This window comes from Pholcus phalangioides, unplaced genomic scaffold (assembly GCF_987345545.1).
Source record: "Pholcus phalangioides strain wild (caught in Gottingen) unplaced genomic scaffold, Ppha-v1.0 ptg000013l_1, whole genome shotgun sequence".
Taxonomy (NCBI): domain Eukaryota; kingdom Metazoa; phylum Arthropoda; class Arachnida; order Araneae; family Pholcidae; genus Pholcus; species Pholcus phalangioides.
In genome coordinates, this window is record NW_028301606.1 from 22805266 (window position 1) to 22832206 (window position 26941).

A 26941-nucleotide genomic window follows, 5' to 3' on the forward strand; every position below is an offset into this window, starting at 1 on the left:
TAGCATTAGATTCTTGACTGTGTGTGGCGAGTGAGAATGTGAATAGGCTAGTAGAGGCGAGAAAAATATTTTTATCAACTGAGATCTTCACTCCGAGAGATCCGTATCATCTCAGTTGATAAAAAATATTTTTCTCGCCTCTACTAGCCGAGAATATTTTTTGTGACTAATATTAATAGATGCTATGAAAATATAATTCATTCACCTATTTGGTAAATGTAAAAAAATATAGGAATAGGTTAAGCAATAAGGCTGCCCGCTTCAAACAATTTAATATTCTGAACATAATTGCCAAAACCTTTAATTTCTTCACATGGATCTTGTCGTTATTTTTGGTTATTTTTCACTGATTCGGAAACTACTTTTGATTACATTGCTGCTTGTTTAACTCCTCTCAAATGGTACTTGTGAAGAGATCGGCTGATGCTTCCAAGAATATGAAAAACTACTGTTCATAGTGGAGACAATAAGTTTTGGTCTTCTAAAACTCCAAACTCAATTTGAAATTAGAATCATGTTTCCATCGAATCTAATTTGATCAAAATATTGATTTAAATATTTTTAAACATGGTCATTTATCAAAAATGTTCTGTATAAAACATGATTTATACATTATCTAATCAGTTTTTTCAAAAAAAATAAAGTTAAATCACAAACTTTTAATAGAATTGATCGAGTCAATTAACTCAAGTAAAATTTTTAACTGTGATTAAAAGTTGATCAATTAATCAGACCAGCCCTAATATTAAATAAAGCTTTATGTGTCTCTTCTAAAAGTGTGAGAAACTAAATACAAAGGCCACAACAGGCAAATTGCCTGACCAGGTGGCTGAAAGAATTATGCCCATAAAAAATTTGTTTCTGAAGTTTTCTTAAATGTTTCTCAACATCTTTTAACTACATGTCAGGTTCTTACTCAAGAACAATGCAAACAGGTAAAAATTTCTCGTGCAGTCAAATATTGATATCTCCAAAATGCTTCAAAATATTACTTAAAAGATTATACAGGTTGGCATTCAAAAATCTGACCATCGAAACAATTCGGTCCCTTCAAATTTCAGGATGACACTGTTTACTGTATTCAGTTGAACTAAAAGTTTTGTAGAACTGTTTCATTTAAGTTTAATTTTCTTTCTTTGAAGGACTGTACAGGTAATAATTTTCTGTTATATATACAATGTACATGCAAGGTGCATGGGTAACGGCTTGTGGGGCATTTTACTGGTGAACTATTGGTCCTAGAAGCATGCATCCAATTAGTGTGCAGTACTAAGATATATCATTCATGTTGTATGGGGGGTTGTGTAATTATTAAAATAAAACTTTTTATACTGTCTCTCTGTGCACCCAAAAATCCAGTTGGAAAGTTGTTGCAGTCTCCTGATGCCAGCTGAAAACCCATATTTCGAGTGCACTATTCACTCAGATATTTGAAAAATAGAGTATAAAGTTGGGGGAAAAACAGCATTTAATACTGTTTTTCCCCCTAACTTTTCTATTTTTTCAAATTTGAATATCTCAGTGGACATTGCACTTAGAAACATGACTTTGTTGGCATCAGGGAAGAGACAGGGCAACAACTTTCTAATTGGGTTTTAGGGCACATGGAGACTAAATATTTTAATTTTAATAACTATACAACCCCTCGCAGCATAAATGACGTATATATCCAAGTACTACACGCGCGGTATTTGAATATTTTTTTCTAATTGGAAGTATGCCTCTCGGGCCAATTGTTTGCCAGTAAAATGCCCCGTTACCTATGCACCCTGTATATACGCAGCATAATCATCTAGATTCAAGCACTTTTGAAAATCTACCATCTCTCTTTTGGAAATTGTTAGATGTCGACCTGTATTTTATGGGTGATTAAAATATCAGTTTGTTACTTAGTGCTTTATAGCAGGGCTGGACAAATCCCAGGCAACTGAAAAATTCAGAGATTGGCACCTAATTTTTTTTTGTTTTATTACTGAATTGACATCTTAGGACCACAAAATTTTCTAACATATCAGCCAGTCTGCTAGCAAGGATAGAGGTTTTAAGTCCCATAAAAGTCAAAGATTATGCAATTTTTGATAAATTTTGTGGGGGGAAGGTTCTCGATGCCTATGAAATATTACTGGTGCCTAGATATTTGAAAAATCACACTGAAATGCAGAATGTCGAGTTTCCCCCCTTAACACTTTACTAATGTACGAACTGTGCAGTTTCATGGATCATGTGATTCATAATCTATTTCTGTGCAGAGCTCTTTGGGATTTTATTTCCCTGAAAATACACAAAGCCCTTAGAGCTCTGCAGAACAATCGGTGTAGCTGCTGAATAACTACCATGGGAAGTTTCACTGAAGAATTTTTCAGTGAACTCGTTGCAGAAAAAAAAAAATCTGTTTTGTGGGAGTCAGCAACCACTAATTTAGATAACTATGTTCTCTCGTCTTGTTGTGTATTTGAACTCTAAAAAGCAAACTCTGGTCGTACGGCTTGCAGTTTATGTTCAATTGTAGTTTTATATGACTGACATCAAGTTTTATATATACTACAATATAAAAATTAATGCATAACAAAAACAGTATTACATTTTTATTGGTTTTACAAACAGAGGGTTTAAAAATTAATTGTAAATTCAATTACATGATTACAGAGTACTTCATGCGCTTACATTTCGAATCTACAAAAACATAACAAAATATACTTCTTTTTCGATTAATTTCCTGCCAGATAATTTTTCAATTATGATATAAGATTACAGAGAAATCTGAACATAAGTGTATATAAATTACACACATTGCTTACAAATTCTTTTTCTCATCCATAATAATAGATGAAAATTTTTGACACACAGACCAGCTGTATGTGTATTTATATAATACATGCTATAAATTATTTTGTTCACTGGGTTCAAATGAATTTAGGCACTTTTTACTAAGCAATGGTGCTTTTAAAGAGTGGTATTTGCCATAAATAAAAAAAATAATTTTAGTATTGTTCCCAATAAAATGATATTCAAGCACTTTCATTACAGCATTACTCTGTACGCCCAGTTACAGTAATAATTGCTACATAGCTATAACTCACATACTGCAAGCAATGGGCCACAGTACCTTTGTGAGGATTGCACGTTCAATGTGTGAAAAAAATTATCTTTCAGACTCTGGAAAAAATAATGTGCACTAATCAAAAACTTTCATCTGTATAGATGGCAGAATCTTGCATTTGAATGCAAATTACAAGTATATCAGGGTCCTCTTGGTACCCTGAACTCATTATATAATCCGATTCTTTTTGTTACATGTCTTACCTCACATTTTTTCTGTAACTGTATATGAATGCAAATACATGACTAGGGGCAGGCCCGTCATTTAGGGGGGGGGGAAAGGGGACCCCACGGCTTTTGAAAATACACTAAAAATGGTATATATATACACATGAGCTTTGCCCCCTGTAAAGTAAAACTGAGACTAAAATTATTTTGCGATTACATAAAAAATACAAAAAGTCTTCCTCTAAAGGACAGCGCTCAATTGCAATCATTAACAATTATTCGCTTTGAATATTCTCAATTCAAGAGAAAAAATTATCAATGTTTGTAGGGACCATTCCAATTCCAAAAATTAAAATATACTGGATACGTTTTCCTCTGTAAGCTGTTTACTTGAAAGATAGGTGGCAGCAGATGCTGCCTACTACTTACATAGGGTTACCAGACATCCTCCTTACATTTTAGAAAATTCACCCTTTTCCGCCACTCTGAAACATCTCTCTTCATTAACATGAGTCTTTGGGTGTGTTTTTTCCCCACACATTATCACGCTTCGACCAATTGCCTTCGAAATTCCGAAAATGCAAGAACCCAATCTGTGAGCAGGACATCAGATATTAACCCATGGAGCTATGAATTGACTTTCTAATCTTAATTCTAACTATGGCCTAGCTTGCTGTATATTGCTTCTTATATAATATGAAAAAGACAGTGAAAAACAAATCTGAAAGAAGAAAACTGCAACATTCATTTTCCTAGTAACGCCATCTGTTGTGAAACTTGAAAAAGTGGCATTAAGAAAAAGTGCACACACAGGTTTCCTCCTGTTTTTGAATCTGGTAACCATACTGGGAGCATCACATGCCAACGCTGTACCTGTCACAGATCAAATGCACTCGACGGAGGGTTAATACTCACGAGAAAGGGGGAAAGACGGTCTAAAATACAATACAACTATATCAAAAATATCAAATAAAAAAAATTAAGCCTTACAAAAAACTAATATAACATTGTGCAAAACAAAAATGCGGAAAGCAATGCGAAGTCTGGCCTCACTGTTTATCACGAATGGCTCACGAACTTATACAGCGAAATCTTGATATAACGACACTCTGTGGACCAAGAAAAAATATTGTTTTAGAGAGATTGTTATATCGAGAGGCACAAGTTTAACATTGAGGATATAGGCATTTCCAAAAAAAGATTTGAAAAAATATCATTGTAGAGGGATTTATTGTTATATCGAATATCGTTATAGCGAGGTTTCACTATATAATGAACTATATAAATGCTCATGCGTAAAAGAAATTGAATTTGAAAAAGCTTTTAAATTTTTCTCATCTTGTTATATTACATTATATTATTTGATATAAATTCTTATTTTCAATTAGATAAATATACGTTTATTAATTAAACACTGATACACTTGACACACGCACGCTATTTCTTTCGCTCCACTACACAATGAAATCCACTAGTTTTATATTTCTTTTAGAATACATAAGTTCTAGATTTACACATTAGGACACCTTGTATTATTTGGTCACGAGACTTGGCCAATGATAGACCCTGAGTTGGGCCATCATGTATGACATAAAAGAATTTACATAGATGGTGTAAAATCGATACAATTCAGACTTTAAATGTCTTTATAAATGAATTTCATTTGATCATTTCAGTTAATTAAATGCATTGGTTGTTCGAATCTTTTTTTTTTTTCTCAGAATAACCAGAACATTGTTTTCAATATTAAGTATTTTATGAAGTTGAAGGTAGAAATTATATGGAAGAGTCTCTATATAACAAATTTTATCAGAATGATCACACATTTTTGTTAATTAACGTTAAAAATATAAAATTCCATGAAAGAAAGTTTTCTTTAAAATTTTTATAATTGTATTCCGATCTTTCGAAAGGATATTTATTTTTATTTTTTGCTTATTTACCTTTAAAAGACGATGCAAAGGAAATTGGGCTCTCCCCCCACACACTGAGTCTGTTTTGAATGAATAATTCATTTAAAGCTGAAAATTAATTTTAGGTAATCAAAATACCATCAAATTTACATTGAGAGAACTCTAAAGCAACTCGTAAGAAACGCTGAGAATAAATTAGAAGTCTGTTTCTTCACATAACAGTTATGGTAACCTTGTCAAGCAAAATTCCCCTTTGGACTAAACTTTTCCCACACATTCCGAAATTTGTGCTGCCATCTATCGGTGGAAGTAGTCAATTATTTTACACTAGAAAAGCATTTTGTTTTGCATTTATATATTTTTTTCAACAAAAATTCTTTTGTTTGATGACCTCTCAAAATTTCCCACAAACGCCAAGAAATTTCCCATGTGGACCAATTTTGGCCAATTTTTCCCACAAAATGGGAAATTTCCCACGAGTTACCATCACTGTCACATAAAATGTCATGATCAGGCCTTGTGTATAGATAAATAACTGACCAAAAACTGTCCTATTTGCGGCTGCAACAAGACAGGGTGAAAGCAAGACAGAAATCTATATTTTACTTTTTCTCTTAGACCATAAATAAATGCACTGCAAACAACCATGGTAAGGTATTTTACACATGAAAATCTTTAAAATTAGATAGATCTTTCTTCAAATTGATGCGAACAGATTGATTTGAAAAAAGATCAACCTTTGAAAGTTTTGACAAAAATATTTAGTTATGTTTTTTAAATAATTCTCATGTGAAAATGTTATTATGTAAAAACAATAAGTTATTTAGTTTCAGCTAGATTTGTTTTTCATGTCAGAAAATTACTTATTATTAAGAATCCATTTAAACTGAACTCTGACCTTAACTCATAGGATCACAAACTTTTTTTGACATAAACTTCACTAATTTATATAGTAGTAATAATCAAATCATGACATCACTCTCCGCTATTCATACTAAGGTTTTGACAGCTGTCTGATGTGAAGATGAATTTTAGGAAAGAGAAAACTGCCCTTGCGAGGAAATGAACCCGCGTCCTCTCACTTGCTGGGTAAGCTCACTAGACTACAAAGGCAGGTCGTGGGTTCGATTATCTGCAAGGCAGTTGAATTTCCTCTTTCCTGAATTCATTTTCACATCAGCCAGCAGTTAAAAGCCTTCACATGGACAGCAGAGAGTGACGTCATTTTTTTATTAGTCGCCATCTGTGGCAACGTCAGCAAATTGTGAACTTGACCTGAGTTAGGTCCAACCATCCATATACGGTCCAGTTCAGTAGACACAAGCTGTAAGGAAAGATAAAATTTGTTGCCTTTGTGGTCTAGTGCACTCATCTGTTAAAGTAATTATTAGGTCAGTAGTTTTATAAGTAATAATAATGTTTTATTGTTGGAGCAGTAGATTCAGTGAGAGCAGTCATTTTTAACCAGTTTTCAGACCTTTAATACGCTCTTTTAGTTACTTTTCCCTTTTTCCACAGCTTACAAATGCTTTTTTTAGTGCCTTTCTGCCTGCCTATTTTGGTCATTTTTAGTGTCTAAACTTTTGGGTTCTAGTTATTAGGAACTTCACACAAAGGTATATTATAACAAAAGGAATTGTTAAAAACTGTAAATTTTCACAAAACGACTTCTAGATTCTTTAACTTTTCTTTAACTTATTTTTTTGATGGAATGTAACAACTTCGTTATATAGAGACTCAACCTTTTTTATTTTATTTTGTTGTTCTTGAGCTCGTTATCAAATTCCTTAACACATTTCTATTAACATGAGCATGATTTTTAATATTCATAGAAAAGTTTCGATAATTTTTTCACTTCTCAAAATATACTATGAATCAGTTGTATAATTTTGGCACCCACATTTATAGAGACATATACAGGTTGTGACTTCTGTCGTATTTAAAGTCACAAATTTGTTATTTTTTGATTACTTAGAAAGGGGAAAAAATACAACCATAGTCTACGATTACAGTGGATATCGCATTATATACATACACTTACGAAATAAATTCTATAATTGAATCACATCCATAAAACGCTAATATACATTTTCGTAGAAACCAAAGCTTTAAAATGTGCATGCAATTACAGGGCGTTTGTCTATTTCCATTTAAAATGAAATTTATTTTAATAAGCGATATTTGTTCTCATCGCAGTCTTTTTGTCATAACAAATTTTTAAAAAAATCACCAGAATTATTTTGCAAAATGATCCGAAAGTATACATTTCATACAGCTTAATTCATAAAATTGCGTTAAAATTTTGAAAATGTGTGCCTACTGCGTAAAAATTCTTGTCCGTTTTCATGCTTCAAATAAAATAAATACATAATATATACATGTATAAATGCACATATGAAATGTCACATCACATGGAATGCTACACAGAAGGGAAAAAAAATCACAGAAATGCCATAAAATTGAAATAAAATATGAGTATTCAAGGTACGGTAACGAACTGTTGGTTGTTCAGTCTTTGAGAAATTTTCTTGGGAATATGCCGCAGCATATATTCTCTGAGGATGATTCTTGGGGTCCAGATCCAAACATCGTTATCAGCTGACAATGGACTCTGGCACAACAAAAAATTTTAATGCAATTTCAAAAAATGATGTGTGGAAAAATATTCGAAACATGCACATACAGAAATGATTAAAATTTCACATTTTATTTTAAGTACCACATCAAAGTCGAGAAAAACTTTTTCTGGAACGGGCAGCAGGTGAGTCTGGTGGTCTGGGCACTGGACCAGAGGCGGTTGCAAATTTCACCCTCTTATTCCTTCAACATTTAAGGAGGCACCAAAATGCATGCTTGTCCTGGCTGACCCAGCATCTAGTTGCAGCCCTGGTAGCAAACGTAGCTACAGCAACAGCTTATCAAATTTTACGCTCTTGTTTCTTGATAAATTTACTGTAGACTCATTGATGGCATAATAACAGGAAATTAGCCCTCGTGTGCAGAAAATGACTGTGGTGCGACAAAAATTACCAATGATAATGGAAAACTACAGCAATGAAGCTAACCTTTATCAATATTTTGAATTTTCCTTCCTAGTTTTTCACTTTTAGAATCATTTGAACAATAGTCTTGAATAAATATTTTCAAAAGAGCGAGAAAAACAGTGCCGTAACTAGGCAGGTGCACCCGCATGGAAGGAGGAGCCCAGAATAGCCTAGATGGGGGCCTATAAATACAGAAAATACAAATTCATGCACAGGGCACAGGAATGGCTAGTTAGGGCACTGCCTAGATTACTAACTAAAAAAAGCCGATAAAAACTCTATTTTAACTGCCTATACCTATATGTCTATTAGTATTCTAGGGTTAAGAGGAATTTTCTTAAATGTTTATTTTACACATACAACTTACATTTTGTTCCAATACGAGATTATTACCTCAACAGTGTTTTCCAAAAAAACTGGGAAAGAGACAGTGAATATAAAAACAGCAAATACGAAATCTGCAAATACCGAGGGCCAGTATGTACTGAAATTTAATGCCATTAATAAGTTGGTCTAGAAATGAAGGAATTCTATCAATGTGTTTGAATAGGGCAGGGTCGTAACTAGGATTTTTGCTGCTCAAGACAAACATTATTTTGCCGCCCTCACAACTTTAAAATCTGATTATTTTGTAATGGTGTGCTTTGTTCCCACCTAAAACTGCCACCCGAGGCAGTTGCCGCCTCGCCCCCCCCCCCCTAGTTACGGGTCCTGGAATAGGGTCTGATCGCTTTTATGCTTTAGTTCTACAAACCACAAAAATATGTCTCGGCAGGAAGCAAAAACCTTAATCAGTGTTATCCGAAAAAAATAATTTTGAAGAGTAATTTCACTTTTCTCCAAAATTTTAAGGGAAAGTTTCATAAAAATGACATTTCTTCTTATGAAAAAAAAACTATTAAAAAATCAACACTAAAATTTAAAAAAAAAAAAAAAAGATTTCTTTGAAGTATTTTACATTCTTTGGCTAACGATTTCTCCAAAAAAAATATTTGGGTTCGATTCTTAAAATTGTCCCCTCTCCTCCAATACATCATTGATACATTCCATCTTACAATCATAATCATATGCATCGTTATCACTAGAGCCCAGATTATATGCACTAAAAAAGAGGCAAAATGTGCACTAAAAGTGGCAAAATGTGCACTAAAAAAGTGGCAAAATGTGCACTAAAAATCTGCATTCAAAAATGCCACGAAATCAAAAATATGTGCGAGAAATGAAAATAAGTCCATCTAATAATGGGGAAGTATGGCATAAAAATTGTATGCCAAAATGAAAAAAAAAAATTTTAAGTGAAGAAAAAAGAAAAATTCATAAAAACTACAAAAATATGTTGCATTTAAAAATACTAAAACGTGTATGAAAAAAAATATGCCTCATCGAAAATTCAATATGCCCTAAAGGACATACATTATTTATGAAAAAATATGACTGAAAAATGCTGGAGTTTCACCAAAAATGAAAAACATGTACAAAAAAAAAAATATGCATAAAAAAAAAAATACACACTGAAATGAAAAAAAAGCATGCATGCTAAAAAAGACTAGTAAACCTTAGAAGAAAAATATGCAGAAGTGCAAAAATATGCATTTAAAAACGCCTAAAAATATGCATTGACTAAAAATGTGTCCCAAAATGAGTAATACTTAGTGGTAAAATATTTTCTTGAACAAATTAATGAAATATGGTTAAATTTGAATGGAAAGAGCGATCTTGCAAATATTTGTACATTGCAGTCGATAGAAAAATACTAAAAAAAATGTGTACTTGTTCTAAAATTTGTGATTTTATGTAATTATATACATAATGTATGCAATCGTATATGCACGTTTGCATTTCCATGTAATCCAGGCTCTAGTTATCACTATCAACTAGTCAAGTCTCTCCCTCTGCCATAGTCATCACTACATCAACCATGTGTAATGTTCAAGCGAGTATTTTTCACTATAACAAACTTTCTACCACTGAGAAAAAAGGGCTAATCAGCCACGAAACAGCTGTTTGGTGTTTATTTCCATATTTTGAGTTATAGTCGTGGGTTCCCATCTTTCTCATCTCACTCATAGTTTTAAAAAGATGGCAGCATTAAATAATCCATGCACAATACTAGACATACTCTCCATTTGTTAAATATACACATTCTGGCAACTCATTGGGTATTAAATTGTCCGCAGGGATAGACTAGAGATGTGCTCGGTCTGAAAGAAAGCACTGAAGGAAGAACAAATTTTCCGATACCATAGAAATAACGTTGACAAAAATTGATTGGCGACAAAAACAGTGTGTTAGCAAATCCACACACAGTATTCTCAGTATCTTCCTACAACAAAATAGACCCTCTTTCTAAAGAGCATTCTGAAAGCTATCCTTGTACGAATAGCTCACACGTTCACCTTATTATTTTGAAATGCCCGGGAATGCTATAAGCAAAAATGTGACAACAAAACCCATATTTACTTACTTAGCATGTACAGATGTGTCAGACATAGCTTCACCATCACATTGCCACATGCTGGTTTGAAGCTGCTGGTAGTTGTCCTGGACGCCCATGCAATCTGCCTCAGGTGTCTTGTCCTCTGTGCCGCCCGGATTGAAAATGAACTCATTAACTCTGTACGACTGAACGAAGTCAAGGTCGAGCTGGAAATGAAATCAAAATAGTTAAATACTCCAAATTTAAGGTCACCATATCTATACAGTAAAAAAAACCACTCGAACAGGGTTCCCAACGATTTCGAAAATCAGAAAATTTTAAATATTTGAAAAGGTCAAAGGGATAACCTATAAAACTTGAGAAATTATTGGAAGGTCAAGATTTTGCAAAATATTTTTCCTCCGGAATATTTAGTCAGGGAAATGATCTAGCACAACCTCTGGCCAGTTAGCCAAATGCAGGAAGGAGTTTGGTAGAAAAGTAACAATATCATCTATACCTAGGCTGACTGTATTTCCTCAATAAAAATACAGGAAATGGGGGATCCATGTGAGAGACAGCAAATTATTGCCAAAAAACATCAGAGGCAAGTAAAGTTGCCAATTACATCAAAAAAGAATAGTCAAAGGCAAGTAAAGTTGCAAATTATAGCTAAAAAGAATTGTCAGTCACGTAAAGTTGCTGATTATAGAAAAATAAATTGTAAAATTTCCAACTATCACTAAGATTTCGGAAAAATTGCCAATGATGGGGGAAGTAGAGGGCTACTGCTAGTCGCAGTGGATACGTATACATTGTATGTAATTAACCAAGAAAATTTGTATTTTTGACAATTATGCTATACATGAATGTACTTATAAGATTATAATTATTATTTCGATTATATTGTAATAATTATGACTAAGTCATAAAAGTAATCTTAATTCTTGGTTTTGGTAAAGAACAAATATTAAAGCAAGCTTCATTGAAAACATACAAAAAAAAGAAAAAAAAAAGGACATTTTATAAAAAGCTCTTAATGACTCAACTTGCACGAATATCCCATAAAATACGGGTCTTACGGTCATCCCCTACATATACAAGTTTCTGGCCTGTAAGTAGCAGAAATACTGTATATCTGGCCTGTGAACCGGAAAGATTGTGCAACCCCGGTCCAGCAGACTTGGCTGGGAACCCTGTTGAAGGAACACTACAATATTACAAGATCTAAAAAAAATCTTCATGAAACTGCTAAAACAGTAACTTTTTAAATATCTGATAAACTCACAGGGTTTTTACAAGCAGTAGCTGTTGTAGAAAGGTACTTCAAGAAGTTCCAACGAGACTTTGCAGACACAATAATGACATCACAGTAACCATTGCCCAAGTGTTGATAGGGTGAAACTCCACATTCGCTCCTGGCACATGCGCCACTCATTACAGCCGCACTAAGAGCAACAAATTTACAGGAAACTGTTCGCCATCCTGTACATGAGAGGGAAAAAAAATTTCAATTTAACATAAAAACAAATCGTAAATAACAGGGATGCATTTATAATTAGGGATTTTTATTAAACTAAAAATATACAGGATGGAAACTTGTCTTTCACCTCAAATAACTTTTAAATTGTGGTCTACAGAGAAAAAATACTTTCAATTAGAAAAAAATGTTTAATGTGCCCACCTTAGCATGGCTATTTTAAAAGCACCATCGGCCAAGTGATTTTTCTGAGGCTCAACCAGGCAAATTTACATGCATAATCCTCAAAAATTTCAACTATATCTTTTTGCAACTACATTTTTACCCTCTTCCCTTAAGGCCCGGGTGGGCCCATGCATTAAGATGGCACTATATCTTAGATGTGTCATTTATTTTACTCTAAGAGCATATTATATACCGTGAGATACAAAATTATATTTTTAGTCTTCCCATCCCCTAACAACCAATTACAAAGTTGCTGCGAGGTCAACAAAAAAATTAATGTTTCTAAGTTCAATATTTGCAGAGCTTACCAACTACTACTTACTTACCTTACTCACCAACTACTGTATCATTTACTGATTCACTCACTCTGTTGTTCCTTACTCACTTACTGGCTCACTGACTCATGTTGAACTGTTGCCAGATAATTGTTAGTCAAACTTCCCAGCATTGAATTGCATGTCACGAATTGTTGTCTGTGAATTTCCCCCATAAACCACTTTTTTTAATACAGCAAGAAACTGTAATGCGGTAAACTTAATTTACAGGGTATTATACCTGTAACTGAATTTTCCATTTTTAGCACAAAACTTAATGCAAACACTAGGGCTGAACAAATCTAAAAAAAAATAATAAGTTACATGCCCCGCCGGGCATGTAACTTATTATTTTTGCTTTTAGATTTGCATGTAACTTAGAAAAATACATGCCAGAATCAATATTTTACATGTCTAGAAAATATTGCTTAGTTTCATTACTAGATTTACTTACTTCATTGTAAAAATCATTTTGTCAACAAAAAGAAAAAATACAAAAAAGTAGTCATCCTAAAACCATTACGTAATATTCATTTACACATTCAAGAATATGTATAAATTCTCTCCACCATCCAATGATAATCTTGGTCAGCAAAATTTCTCTTAAAATTTTGTTTTGTGTTTGCTATTATTAGTGAGGTGTGTGTTCTCTATACAAATCTACAATTTTAGATCTATTAAAAGCCACAAATTTTACATATATGGGACCTCACTTGAACAATAGGTTTACTTTAAAAAAAAGATTGTCAGAGCTGGGCAAAAATATGTCGAGCAAGAATGGTTTCCAAGCCTCACCAATCACTTTCAGAATGCTCACTTTGGTTACTATGGTTCCCAAGCAATGAATTTCAGACATGCGCATGCCTTTACAATGGTTTGTCACTTCTTTAATCCTGCCAGTATGTATAAATAGTTAATGCTTTTATAATGGTTTGTCACTTTTTCAATGGCTTTAATCATTTCACTTCTCCCAGTAATTGAAGAGAACTCAGGCAGCACCAGGTTTTATAGTTAGTTAAAAATATTTCAAGTTATACTTTCGTGTGACGAAATCGCAAAATTTTCTACAACACTAAAAGATTTCCCACACGGACTGATTTCTGACAACTTTTCCCAGAGTTTTGATCAATGATGGCCACCTAGTCTAAGGCTGGTATTATACAAACCTTGACAAATGCAACTAATAAGTTATACTTAAGCGAATACAACCAATAAGCTCATTGGTGCATTTGTCAAGTTTTCTAAAAGACCTTTCACAAAAGTTAGTGTTGCCTAACAAAATTTTGCTTTTCATACTTCTTCCCCCCCCCCCCCACACACACACACACACATTCAAAACAAATGTGTTGTCATTATATATATAATTTGCATCAATAGGGGAAAAAAATTTCCCTATTTCTGGATTTCGTACATACCTGCATTGGGAATGTCAGAAGAAACAAAATACCACAGCAGAATTTTCACATTCCCTGAACATGTCGAGCAATAGATTTTTCCAGCCCTAGTAAACACTGCTTAATTTGCATATTAAATACCATATTCACTCGAATCTAATGATGTACCATATTCCTCAGTTGCAAAAAGTAATATATTACTTTTTATATTGTCACTGATTTTAATGTGCACTCATATAAACAGATTAGTATCGGATGAGGGAAGTGCACATTTTATATGAGTAAATACAGTAGAATCCTGACTATTTGGCCTCTGTAATGGTCTCTTGGCGTCATGATGTTGCCAAATCCTCAGAACTGGCACCAAACTTTGCAAAGTTCGTTACCACCTTATGGATTATTAACAAGTCGCAGTTAGCATTTCTGTTAAATTCCATTTTTACATAAGAATGAAGAATGATAATGACTAATTAAGATAATGACTATTTAAAGGCGAAAAATTACATAAATAAAAAACTATTTACATAATTTTCATAATAATATTTATATTCTTGGACATCCATCTCCTTTAATAAATTTTTAAAACGTGTAGTACTACAGTACATAACAAACACTTACATTATGTATACATTTATATATAAAGTACTGATCTGTACCAAGAAGTCACAAAATGTGAATCTGAGTGGTTTTCTGTATTAAAATGGTGTTTTTCATTGTATGGTGGGGGTAGGAAGTGAAAGTTTATAAACTCTGGCCTAGTCAGCCCACCCTTCTGGCACTTAAGCCGGATTCTTCTGCATGATATTTTTCACAAGCATTTCGAAACAAAAAAGTTACATCAATACACATAAACATACTTATTTTTTCAGGCGATGAATTTTCGCTGCTTTCTGCCTTCAATTTAGCTTTCATACAAGTTTCACACCTAGAGAATAAAAATTTCAATTTGAACCAATAAAACCTTTTCCACTACAATAACAATTCTCTTTACACCAATATGTGTAATAAGACAAAGAAATCTACCTCTTCTTTTCTTCTCTTGTGTGGGCACACACCTTCTTTCTTTCTATCCCTCCCCCCCCCCCAAAACCTATTCTCCCGTCGTTCAATCAGGGACCAATGAAACTTGTTTGTACCTACCCTTCACTCCTACTACCTGTTGCTTCCGCTCTCCCGAGACATATTTTTTCATGCCGCAGTGATAAGCATATGGGAGCATTTCTCCATATATAACATGTATCAATATATTTTGACATTTAATAAAATTTGCAAAAACAAACCCTGAATCTTACCAGCCATCGATAGTCGTAGTCTTACATACACACACACACGTATATATATATATTTTTTTTTTCACATCTTGTTTGGAATTGCCTTTAGTCCAGACTAAACCTCCTTTCAATTCAAAGATATGATTAGTATAATAAATTGACAATAGTTTCTGAAGAGATTTTCAAACCATTAAAATGGTATTTTTTATATCTCGCCTTCAATATATTTTTAAACCCCTTGCTAGTTTTAGCTCTGCTGAGAACATCTAATCACATTGGTAATTTACACCATCTGCCCTCTGAAAATGCTAATGAAGTTGATGCTGTGGCTACTTTTTTTTTGTGTCCAGAAAATTCACCACCAGCAATTCATCGCTGGGAAAATTCAACAAACATCAGTTATGATGAATCATCAAGTGAATAAGCGAAACCAGCCTGATACTAGAGCTAGCTTGCTCTCGCTCATTCACTCAAAAGGTCACTGTCAATCACTAGGTTGCTCATTCTATCACTCACTGGGTCACTCACTTGCTCACCAATTCACTCACAATGTTGCTCATTATGCCACTCAATCACTTTCTCAGTAGGCGGTCACTCACTTGATCTCAAGGTTGTTCATTTACTCCCTAGGTCACTCACTCACTAGGTTGCTCACTTTGTCATTCTTTCATCAACTCACTAGGTTGATAACTCTGTTATATACACTCAATCACCTGGTAGCTCACTGTCAGTTGCTCACTTGATAGATAACTAAGTTGCTCACTCTGTTACTCCTTGCTGAGGTTGCTCACTCTGTCACACGTACTCAATCACCACGTTTTACTCATTCTGTCAATAGCTCACTTTGGATCCCTCTGCCTGCTCATCCTGACACTCACTCACTAGGCCAGTTACTCTATCTCTAGGTTGCTCACTGTCACTCACTAGTTTACTCACTAATCAACACTAACTATTCTGTCACTCACCAACTACTGTATCATTTACTGATTCACTCACTCTGTTGTTCCTTACTCACTTACTGGCTCACTGACTCATGTTGAACTGTTGTCGGATAATTGTTAGTCAAACTTCCCAGCATTGAATTGCGTGTCACGAATTGTTGTCTGTGAATTTCCCCCATAAACCACTTTTTTTAATATGGCAAGAAACTGTAATGCGGTAAACTTAATTTACAGGGTATTATACCTGTAACTGAATTTTATTATGATTTTGTGCTACCAATAAATGCTTACATTTTCTGGCGATACTAATATCACTCATTTAGAATGGACGTACCCAACACCATGAATTTGATAATGGGTTGCGGCACTGCACTCAATATAACTATAATCCCCTCAACCATTCTTTTTTTTAGCACAAAATATTGTTGTATTCAGAGATTCACTGTGTTCTAGTTACGAGCATTAAAATGCATAAGGAAAAAAATCATTTAACAAATGAAGAGCTCTGAACGAGCCAAAGCCAAAAATGTGTTGCCAGGCTTTTGGACATTCCAAAGCATTTTTTAGTCCCGTGGGTACTCTGCTGTAACTTTATCCAGCATATTTTAACATGTGAATTAAATCTGAAGGTGCCCGAGTACCCACAGCATCTCGGCTCCAATGCCTTTGGTCAAACAGCACTTGGCACCCTTATTTATCCAGCATAAAATATACCAGTACCATATCAGTTTGTTTTTCATATTAGTATTTATACTTCAAAAACATCATAAAATTTGCTTTGAGCCGAGTTTTTCAATGTTTGAGGAACAGATTACTCTCACATGTTGATGCCACTACTCTTATAACGATATTAAAATATTTACCCGATGACACAGCATTCACACTTGGTGGAAGATGAATTCTCACAATTTGCACTCATCTTCAACTGCAGTTCTCCTTTATACCTTCTATGACGCAGAATATTTTTGAAACCTATGACATAAAAGTATGTGTTGCAATGCATAACCAATAAAGATCTTATATTTTTACTCTAGTGTGAAAATTGCAAAACAAGAATTTCAATATCAATAAGCAAAAAACCGAAATTATAATAAATGGTAATCAAAACAGAGTTCAGATAAATTCATTGTATCTCACCCAACACTTCATAGCGTTTTGGTCCAAGAAACCTCATTTTTTCACTTTCAACAATGAGATCTCCAAAAAACCCATAGGAAAGAAATGTCACAGCATAACGCAATAAGCCCGCTTTATGATACACGCCACAGACATCCACACCAACTTTATTACCTGTAGGTCAAAGATAAATAATACATGTGACCAAAAATCTCCACTTATGAACACAATATTGTGATTCATTAAACATTACAACACTAAAGAAAAGCACTAGGGGAAAAAAGAAATTTAAATTTGATAACGGCATGACTTTGAGCCTCTATTAATCTATGACCTGAAGCAGATTTTAGTCGGTTGAGGCCCTGGGTGCAAAAGAATACATTGGGCCATTAAATTCTAAAAAGTGTAAAGTTTGTTTTTCGGGGCCCTTTCTTTTTTACAAATCGCAACCAGTGAGCCCATCGTTAAATACAAGTGTGAGGTTGGTGTTTCGATTCCCCACAGGAGAGAATGTGACTTTTCTTTCCAATTATCTTTGCTTGATATCTGATATCCAGTCATCTGTACTACATATTATAGTGTTGTGTGCATTGATACTTTTCTACGGGAACACCTTTCACGGGCTGGAGGTTGTGCACCCTTGCTGTCGAACATGAATGGCATGAACATGTATACGTATAGGTCCTAATTCAAGAATAAACTCAAACACTATTTGTAATACCACATGTAATTTCATTTATTTTTATATATATATATATATATATATGAGCTAACACAATCCAAACTCACCCATCACAATCACCAAAGCTGCTGACAAAGGATCGTCTGTATTCATACTACAATAAGCTGCACAGTTTGTAGATCCAGCTGGAATAACACCGATTGGAATTTTGGGAACCTTCAAAGATGCATAAACATCATTTATATCGATAGAATTTTCTTTTTGTGTTTTTAAGATCAGGCCATTCAAGATTTCACCAAGACTACCGTCCCCACCTACACTGATGATCCTGGGGAAATAGGAAAAACAAAATACAGTAAAATGGCAAACAGAATGCAAGATGATTATTTCTCTTAGGAAATATTCATTTCACAAAGGAGAACTTGATAAAGCCTAGGTACAATGGCGACTAAAAAATTTGGTACCTAAAATTTTGAATTAGAGATTAATAAATTGAAATCTAAGAACAAAATTTTACATATTCACATTTATCAGCATGGAAAGGGTTCCAGGAAAATGGACATAGAAAATATGTCGTTTTAGGTGTTTTTCTTGGAAAAAAATTTTTTGGTTACCAAGAAATTTGGCTAGTGACTAGATTTTATTTGTCCTATACACAATTAACCACCTCTTTCAACAGCTACATCAAGTTATTTTCACAGTAAGACTCTGGGGTGACCCCCCATGCATGTCATGGTATCAGGAACGCGCGGTTTTTGTTTTTTCAAAAATTAAAAAAATTCCCCATTTCATTTTTAAATCGAACAAAATTTTGAAACAATCCTTTTCTTATGAATGGTGATTAGGAATGTCTTGGTTACCAAATCTATATTGAGTATGATAAGTATTCTTAATTACAATTACTTTTTACTCAACAAGTTTTTGTTCAGATTTTCATCTTTAGAGCCACAGTTTCTGTATGCCCCATATGTACAAAATTCAGGGGCATCCACATGGGGCATGCATTGCATTGTATATATATATGATTTATTGGGGGGAGGGGGTTCCAAGCAGCTTTCTCAAAGCATAGAAGAGAGAAACATGCCACTATGTCTGTGTACATAGTACTTTATAGTACTTAAATGGGCTTTTCAATTGACTTCCAGTAATCTAGTGATTTTGATAATCCAGCACACCCTGGTTTGGTATGTGCTGAATTAGGGAGAGTCTACTGTATATTCATTACAACATTTACAATTCAAAAAATATATTCCAGCACATGCTAAATGAAATATCAAACTAATCTCCACATACTAGCTTCTAATCGGTTCACAAATGCTGGACTCAGAGACCTCAATACTGGCTTGTCATTAGTCATTATGCAGTCATTAGTTATTTGGAAACATGGTTACATTTAGGTCTTCAGTAATCATTGTTCAGTAGCCATGTTAGTCATTTATAAAGTTGTTCATTAATTACATGTGATTTACAAACAGGATGGAAAAAAGTATGTATGTTCAGACTTACCCATCAAATTTATGAATATCAATGTCCTCTAGTATTTCTTGTGCATGATTCTGCTTCAGTGTAACTGTTAACAAAAAATGTTTTTAATTGAATCATCAGTTTTAAGAAGGGAAAATAAGTCCAAAAATCACATTTTTGAGAAATCAAATAAAACTGTACGAGTGGTACCAGAGGTGCATTTATCTCCCCAGCGCGACCCAACCCGCAAGGGTAAAAGGCTTATTTCCCTGGAGGGACAGAGCCTGGGTCGTGACTGGTCTGTCAGAGGTGCATTTATGGTTTTCCCCATACGTGGGCTACACAAATTTAGCTGCCTATTCTCCCATTCTAGTCTAATTTTCTCGACTGTTCTTTGCTCGAATTTTCCATCCAGTGCTGATAACCCAATCGGTTCCCCCAACTCATGCAAGTACACCTGTGCCTCTAAGTCACTCTTTCTGTCACTGCCATGCTCATGCACTCTCTAAGTCACTAAAGTCTATTCTCATGCTTGCACACTGTTTTTTGGTCACTCATATACTTCCACACACTCTAGGTCACTTTTTTTTTTTGTTCACTGACATGGTTCCTTGTTTTATAAATCACTATTTTGATCATTTACACATCCTTTAGATCACTCTTTTGGTCATTCACATGTATGCACATGCTGTACATCACTCAGTGACCTGGTCCCTCGCTCTGTAGGTTACTGTTTTAGTCATTCACATGTATGCTCACACTTTAAGTTACTCGTTTACTTACTCACATGCTCTCTAGGTCACTCACTGACTCTGCTTTTAGAGGAAGAATTATAGAAAGTTATACAAATTTTGTTGCCCTCCTATTCTACTAGTTTTCTTGGTCACTCATTCCTCAAATTTGCTGCCGTGCACTATTTAACCCCACTAAGCCCACCCCACCCTTGTAAATATGCCACTGAGTGGTATATTAACTTCTTAAACCTTACACTTTTTCACGATCCTAAATCATCCTGTAGGGACTTTGTTTTTTTCTTACCATTCATGAGTAGAGCGAAGCTTGGAGATACTTTAGAGTATAATTTTTTCATCTTTATTTCCTTCTTAAAACTGACAATTTGTCAATTGGACAAAATACAATAAATTAAATGATAAATTTCAAGCCCTAAATGCCCTAATGGCAAATGCCCTAAATGGGCAAAAACTGTAGGGCGACAATGATTTTTGGGCCTCAACAATCACTTTCTGAATGTTTACTTTGGTTACCGTGGTTCCCTAGCAATGCTTTTCAGACGTGTATATGCCTTTACAATGGTTTGTCACTTTTTTAACGCTGCCAGTATATGTATAATAGTTTATGCCTTTATAATGGTTTGCCACATTTTCAATACCCCCAGTAATGAGGCTTTTTGAATAGATGCCATAATCATCATCAGCATCGCTTTGAGGGTGAGGAAAAGGGTGATCCTCATAGAAATCAGTGTTAAAGTTGCTGATTTTAATGTAGAAATGTGGAAATTTGGTGGGGGTTTTCTGTCACATCAATAATTTTAAAAAACGAAAAAATTCCACAGTTTTAATTAAGCATTTTTGGAAGCTGAAACAGGAATAACCTGAAGTTCAGGGGGGGGGGGGGAATCGAAATACTTATCGCCCCTTAAAAAAGGAAAAAAAATATTCATTTCTATGTTTCTTTAAATCTAGATTTGTTCATTTCATGAGTTACGCAGGAAAGCACCATATTGGTTAACTTGACATGCAAACCGTGTCTGTCAAAGAAAGAGGGAGATATCACGTGATCCAAAAAGCCTCATTAAATAAAACCCGGGCAGCGCCGGGTATTATAACTAGTTTTTAATAAAATCAAAGAATTTTCAGAATAAGTACATATTTTTTGAATATTACTTTTTTTATAATTTTACAAATAAATATTGTTCATAATATTAAATTTTTGTAACATGTTTGTTTCCTGGAAGGGGGAGAATTTAGAGAATTAATAGAGATGTCATAATGCTGTATTTTTACAGTATCAACCATTTTGTTGTAATGTTATTTTTAGACAAGTATCGAAAGTGTGATCAGTTTTTTTTTATAATGTCGAAATGCTTTTGTTACGGGTATTTCGTAATTGAGCAGCTGCAACACACTAGAATTCCTAAATAAAAAATGTTTAGAAGTTATTTGCATATGCAGCATATACATATGTAAGGATCTTTTTGCATTAATACATATTTTTTAATAAATATGCATTAAGAAATATAAAATTGCATTCTAAAAACATATCTGCTTTTGTTTTTGCATGGTGATTTTTTAATGCATATTCACTCATTTTTTGCATAAATTTCGGAGGCTTTTTAGGATATTTTAGTGTATATTTTGGGAATATATTTTTATGCATTTTTTTCAATGCACATCCCATAGCCTGGAGCAAAATATAGCCCTTGGATTCATCTGACATGGGCCCCGACCTCAAACCTTATTTTGTAAAAATGAACTAAGCAGAACATTTGCAGATGACTTAAGTTAGTGTTTCCCAAAGTAGGCAATATCGTCCACTGGGGGCGATGGAAGTTTCTAAGGAGCTTTGGGTTTAGTATTCCTATGGGTTCGATTGATTTGGGGGTGATGAGGAGAGAATTTTTTTTGAAGGGGGGCGATGGAACAAAAAGTTTGGGAAACTATGACTTAAGTGAACCGCGGTACAGTTCAGCATTACTTCAGTGGCCCGCTGCACATTACTAGATCACTCAAGTGGCCAGTGGCATATTCACAAGTCACTTGAGTGGCCCACAGCATAATTACAGAGCACTTAAGAGGCTCGCAGCACAATTGCAGATCAGTGAATCTATACACAACATTCAGTTCCACATCACTTAACACCCTACATCAACTTCCCGTGGCACAGTTCCAGATCATGCAAACAGCTGGTGGCACATTTACAGCTCACTTAAGTGACCCACCACACATGTACAGATCACTTGAGAGGCTTTTGGTGCAGTTTTACATGTTATCAATGGTATTGTTCGGATCACATAAGTGGTCTGCTTATGATTTTTCAAACCAATGAAGTGGCCTGCAATCCCTTATAGATTGACCACCCTTGTTTTAATGCATTTTTAAGAGTATATTTTGACAGTTAAGTGCATATTTTGCCACTTTTTTAATGCATATAATCCGGGCTCTATGTATAATACAAGAGTACAGATTTTTGTAGAATGAACTGAAAGAAGAGCATACTTATGATGTGAGCATCTATTCCTGCAAGTCGGAAGACTGGTGCAACTTTTTTTTCATACACCTTAATGCCCTTGCTTCGCCCACCAAATGGATTGATGAATACCAGCAATTTTTTTGGCCTGTTCAGAGCTAATGAAAAAAATATTGATCGCATGAAATTGAAGTTTTATTGAAAATAGTTTATAATTAATGAAAAAGTGTCAGTTTTCAAATTACTTATTATGCTCATTATTGTGATACTGCGACAGTGACTTATGCCAGTAATGAATTCCTAGACTAATGAAATGATGCAAGTTCAGGAAAATTTTCTCAGATAAATTCGTTCAGAATAATATAGCCTACTAGATAATTAAAGCCTGAATACCTGAAACTGCATCTTTCAATGCTTGCAGCCACATTTTCACAAGTGAATTCTCCTCCGGACAGAAAACTTTACTCTTTAGCCTCCAGAGGTGTTTACGGTGATAAACAGCATAATGTATTCGTATGGCCATCGCTGGAAAAGGAAGAAGTTCGACAACATTTTCGCTCACTTGAAGTCTCCACAATGCACACAATCTACAATGTCCTTGTTTGGCTTTCGGGGATGAATTGCAATCACACGGATTGAACGATATCAGTCTGTTTAGAGGAATGATCCGAGATCCTGAGAAAGTAAAAACGAGTCAAGAGCATTCACGAACACACACACATATACTGAGAAAATCCACATGCACTCCACTAATCACAGTAGATTTTAAATACTTTGGTTTGCATAAAGTACTTGATGACTGGAGACTATTCCACAGAACCAAAATAGATGCATGAATGGTAACAAGTATGGATAATTTTAAAAACCATCCATAGCTGGATCAAGAGAAAATCTCTACCCAAGTGGGTCTGATTTTTTGATGCTCCCTGAATCATGCCTTTTTGGTCAACAAAATTTATTTTACCCCTTCAACTCTAATTTAGCACTTCTCTTAATGTTGCATCCCTTGTGGCCGCATGACCCAACAGCTCTCCCTGCATGACTAGGCCTACCCTCCCCCATAAAGGGGTGGCTGCCCAGGCCCCCCCCCCCATCCTTGAGCAGGGCTCCCAGACCAGATTTTTCTCGGGCCTCCTTTATAGTAAATTAATTTATGGCGTGAAAAACAAAAAAATACGAGAATCGTTACAGGCCCTGTCAGCCCCCTCCTTGTGGAGGCCATGGCTCTCCACATCCTGGAGCCAGGCCACTATTTTAAATTTATAGGACAATTGAAAACAAAAACAATATGTTTGGACTGGAGCCCTGTCAGCTTATCCCATGTGAGGGACATGCTAGAGGACCAGGGATCCACCTTACACATTTTTTTTACACCAAACAGTTACTGAAAAAACAATATAAGAGGCCTGCCAAAAATCTCATTCTAAGGTTCTCCCATTAAGGATGCCATGGCTATGGTACAATCCATTGAAACTGGAAAACATTCAAAATACAAATGATTTCGAAAACTCTTGGCCATCATGCTATAAGGAGATATTTATTGTTGAACTTTTAAAGTATTTTGATCAGAATGTTTCTCAACAATGCTTTTACATGTATATACAGCGAGATGCCCATATAGGCTATATAGTCCATTCCTATTATAACAAACTCCAAGAGACAGGAGAAATCACTTCGTTATAAGAATTTCATTGCAAAGGAATTCCAGGCTTTTGCATTGTTCCTACGAAAACATATCGGGGGATTAGAGTTCATTAAAACATTTTTTTTTTCTCGCTATAACGGTATTAGTTGAAACAGGATTCAACAATCTTGGCCACCACAAGGGGGAGGCTGACAGGGCTCCAGCCGTGGGGCCCGGGACAATTTTCATTTGTTTTTCATGCCATAAATTCAATATAAAGGGGGCCCCATGAAAAGTCTGGTCTGGGGGCCCACCAAAAGGCCCAACCTAGGGGCCCTGCTCCAGGATGTGGGGGCCATGTCAATACAAAGATGAAGGGACTGGAAAAATGTATCGATATCTATTACAATAACTCCTTTATAAAGTATGTCAACACACTATGAAAAGTGCATCAGGCATGCCCTCCACATCCTGGAATAGGGCTCCTAGCCTGGGACATTTTATGCCCCCACCCACACACAAAGATGGGGCTGGCAGAAAGCAAGCAAGCCTTGCCCCCCCCCCCCCGAAACTTTTTTTTTCCATGCTATAAATTCACTATATAAGGGTAGCTTCGGGACCTGCCAAAGATTTCAGTCCAGAGGCTTCGCTCCAGGATGTGGCCCCACTACGCACCCGAGGGCAAGTGTTAAACATTACGACGGCCCTGCTTGCAGCCAACGCTACAGCCGTGGGAAAGACAAAAAAAAAGGCAGTAAATTCTACAATCTCTACAATTTTGCAGTCTATTCATAATAATAATATCACAACAATAACCAAATTTTGGCAATCACAATTCATTTGGCAACAATGACAATCTGAAAAAAAAGTTGTCATTGTTGCGAATACAATGGTCAGAGAAAACAACAATACAACATAAATCGATACATCAAAATCTAATTTTTATTCCCGAGGGGGGGGGACGGACACGGAACCATAATTTAAAGTGCAAATACCGTAACAACGGAGAATGAAACAACCCCGTTCGAGAATGTAACAAATTATGCAAATCCACTGGAACGGAAAAACAAAAAAAATAATAAAAGCCTTTTAAAGGGCATCCGAGAGAAAGAGAGAGAGAGAAAGAGCCTCTGGCTGTATCGGGATGTCATCGTTATTTACTTCCGAGAGAAGAGAGAGAGAATATTTCTCGGGAGAAATACTCACTGTTTTCGAATTTCTCCAGCTTCCAGCTGATGGACTCACTCGTCAACGAGAGCACATATTTCTTGCCATTGTTGTGGAAAATTCCGGACAAGAGCGGGCTCGAAGAATCGACACTGTTGTCGGGAAATGCCATCATCACCACGACAGGACGAAGTGAAAAAGCGCGTGCCGCCAGCGACCGCGACGCAAAACAAACTGAACCTGCTGCTGAGAATCACCACAGTCAGTGCACATGCACTACGCGGTGGCGGCGGCACTGGCAGCAGCAGCAGCTGAGACGACGACGAGGACGGTAAATGATGCTACGGACACGCGGAGAGGTATCGATCAACAAAAAATTTCATTTCTCACGTCTGATGCAAAATGCCAGGAAGGGGTTGGCTCCATATGAAGTTGCTGCTTCAATTGGCCGAACGGTCATCAGCTGATTACCGTATTTTCCTGCGTATAAATCCGCGGATTATACGTTTTAGGGGGGGAAAAAACATTGATTGCCTTAACTTCTGGTAGAGGCATGCCCCCCCCCCACAAAGGGTGGGCTGGCAAAGCTCCAGCCCTGGGCCCGGGATGATTTTCATTATTTTTTGGTTTTCTCCACTATAAACCCACCACAAAGGGGCCCGTGAAAGTCTGGACGGGGCCCGCAAAAGAACCCAGCCTAGGGGCCCTACTCCAGGATGTGGGGGCCATGGGTAGAGGGCATGGGTGGAGATACGGGGAGGGCGTCAAAAGTGATGTCGATTGATCTAATGTATATTGTATATATGAATTAACATCATCGTGCCCCCCCCCCCCCAGACTTCCAAATCTAGCTCCGCCCATGGTAGAGGGGCTTCAAAAATTTCTTCGTGCGGATTATAGAGCCCACCGCTACGTTTTTAGCTGAATTTCCCCCCCCCCCCCCCATAGAAGTAGGAATAGAAATTAATTAAGATTTAAAAATGGAGTTTAGATAGAGATGTGACAATAAAAACCTGCATTTTTTTGCAAACGTCAAAAACGTTTTAAACCGTGCATGCCCAACCCGTGGCCCTCGGAGTCATCTGATGTGACCCCGCGATCTTAAATCAATAATTTTGTAAAAATGAACTGAGTAGCACATTTCTAGATCATTTAAGTGGCCCGCCGCCATGGGCCCCCACATCCTGGAGCAGCGCTCCTAGGCTGGGATATTTTACGGGGCTCCTTTTATAATGAATTTATTAACGGGAAAAAACAAAAATAATAGGAATCGTCTCGAGCGCCGCCTGTCAGCCCCACCTTGTATGGGGGCCATGCCCGCCGCGGCACATTCACAGATCACTTAAGTGTCGAAGTTCCAGGTGACCCGAGACATATTTACAAATTACTTAAGTAACAATGATGAAGAATGCTCTG

At 35.7% G+C, this 26941-nt stretch overlaps 1 protein-coding gene across 1 annotated transcript; it reads right to left on the reverse strand.

Annotated features, from left to right (window-relative positions):
* Positions 1-6253: 6253 nt before the first annotated feature.
* Cerk (Ceramide kinase) lies at positions 6254-25901 on the reverse strand. Its single transcript, XM_089240901.1, has 11 exons — positions 25565-25901; positions 23128-23409; positions 22764-22892; positions 19570-19633; positions 18171-18391; positions 17403-17555; positions 17129-17237; positions 14911-14978; positions 11929-12125; positions 10689-10867; positions 6254-7791 (listed from the first exon to the last, which is right to left on the reverse strand). Exons 1-11 carry the CDS (start codon positions 25698-25700, stop codon positions 7689-7691), a joined length of 1641 nt encoding a protein of 546 aa, XP_089097027.1. The 5' UTR covers positions 25701-25901; the 3' UTR covers positions 6254-7688.
* Positions 25902-26941: the final 1040 nt, after the last annotated feature.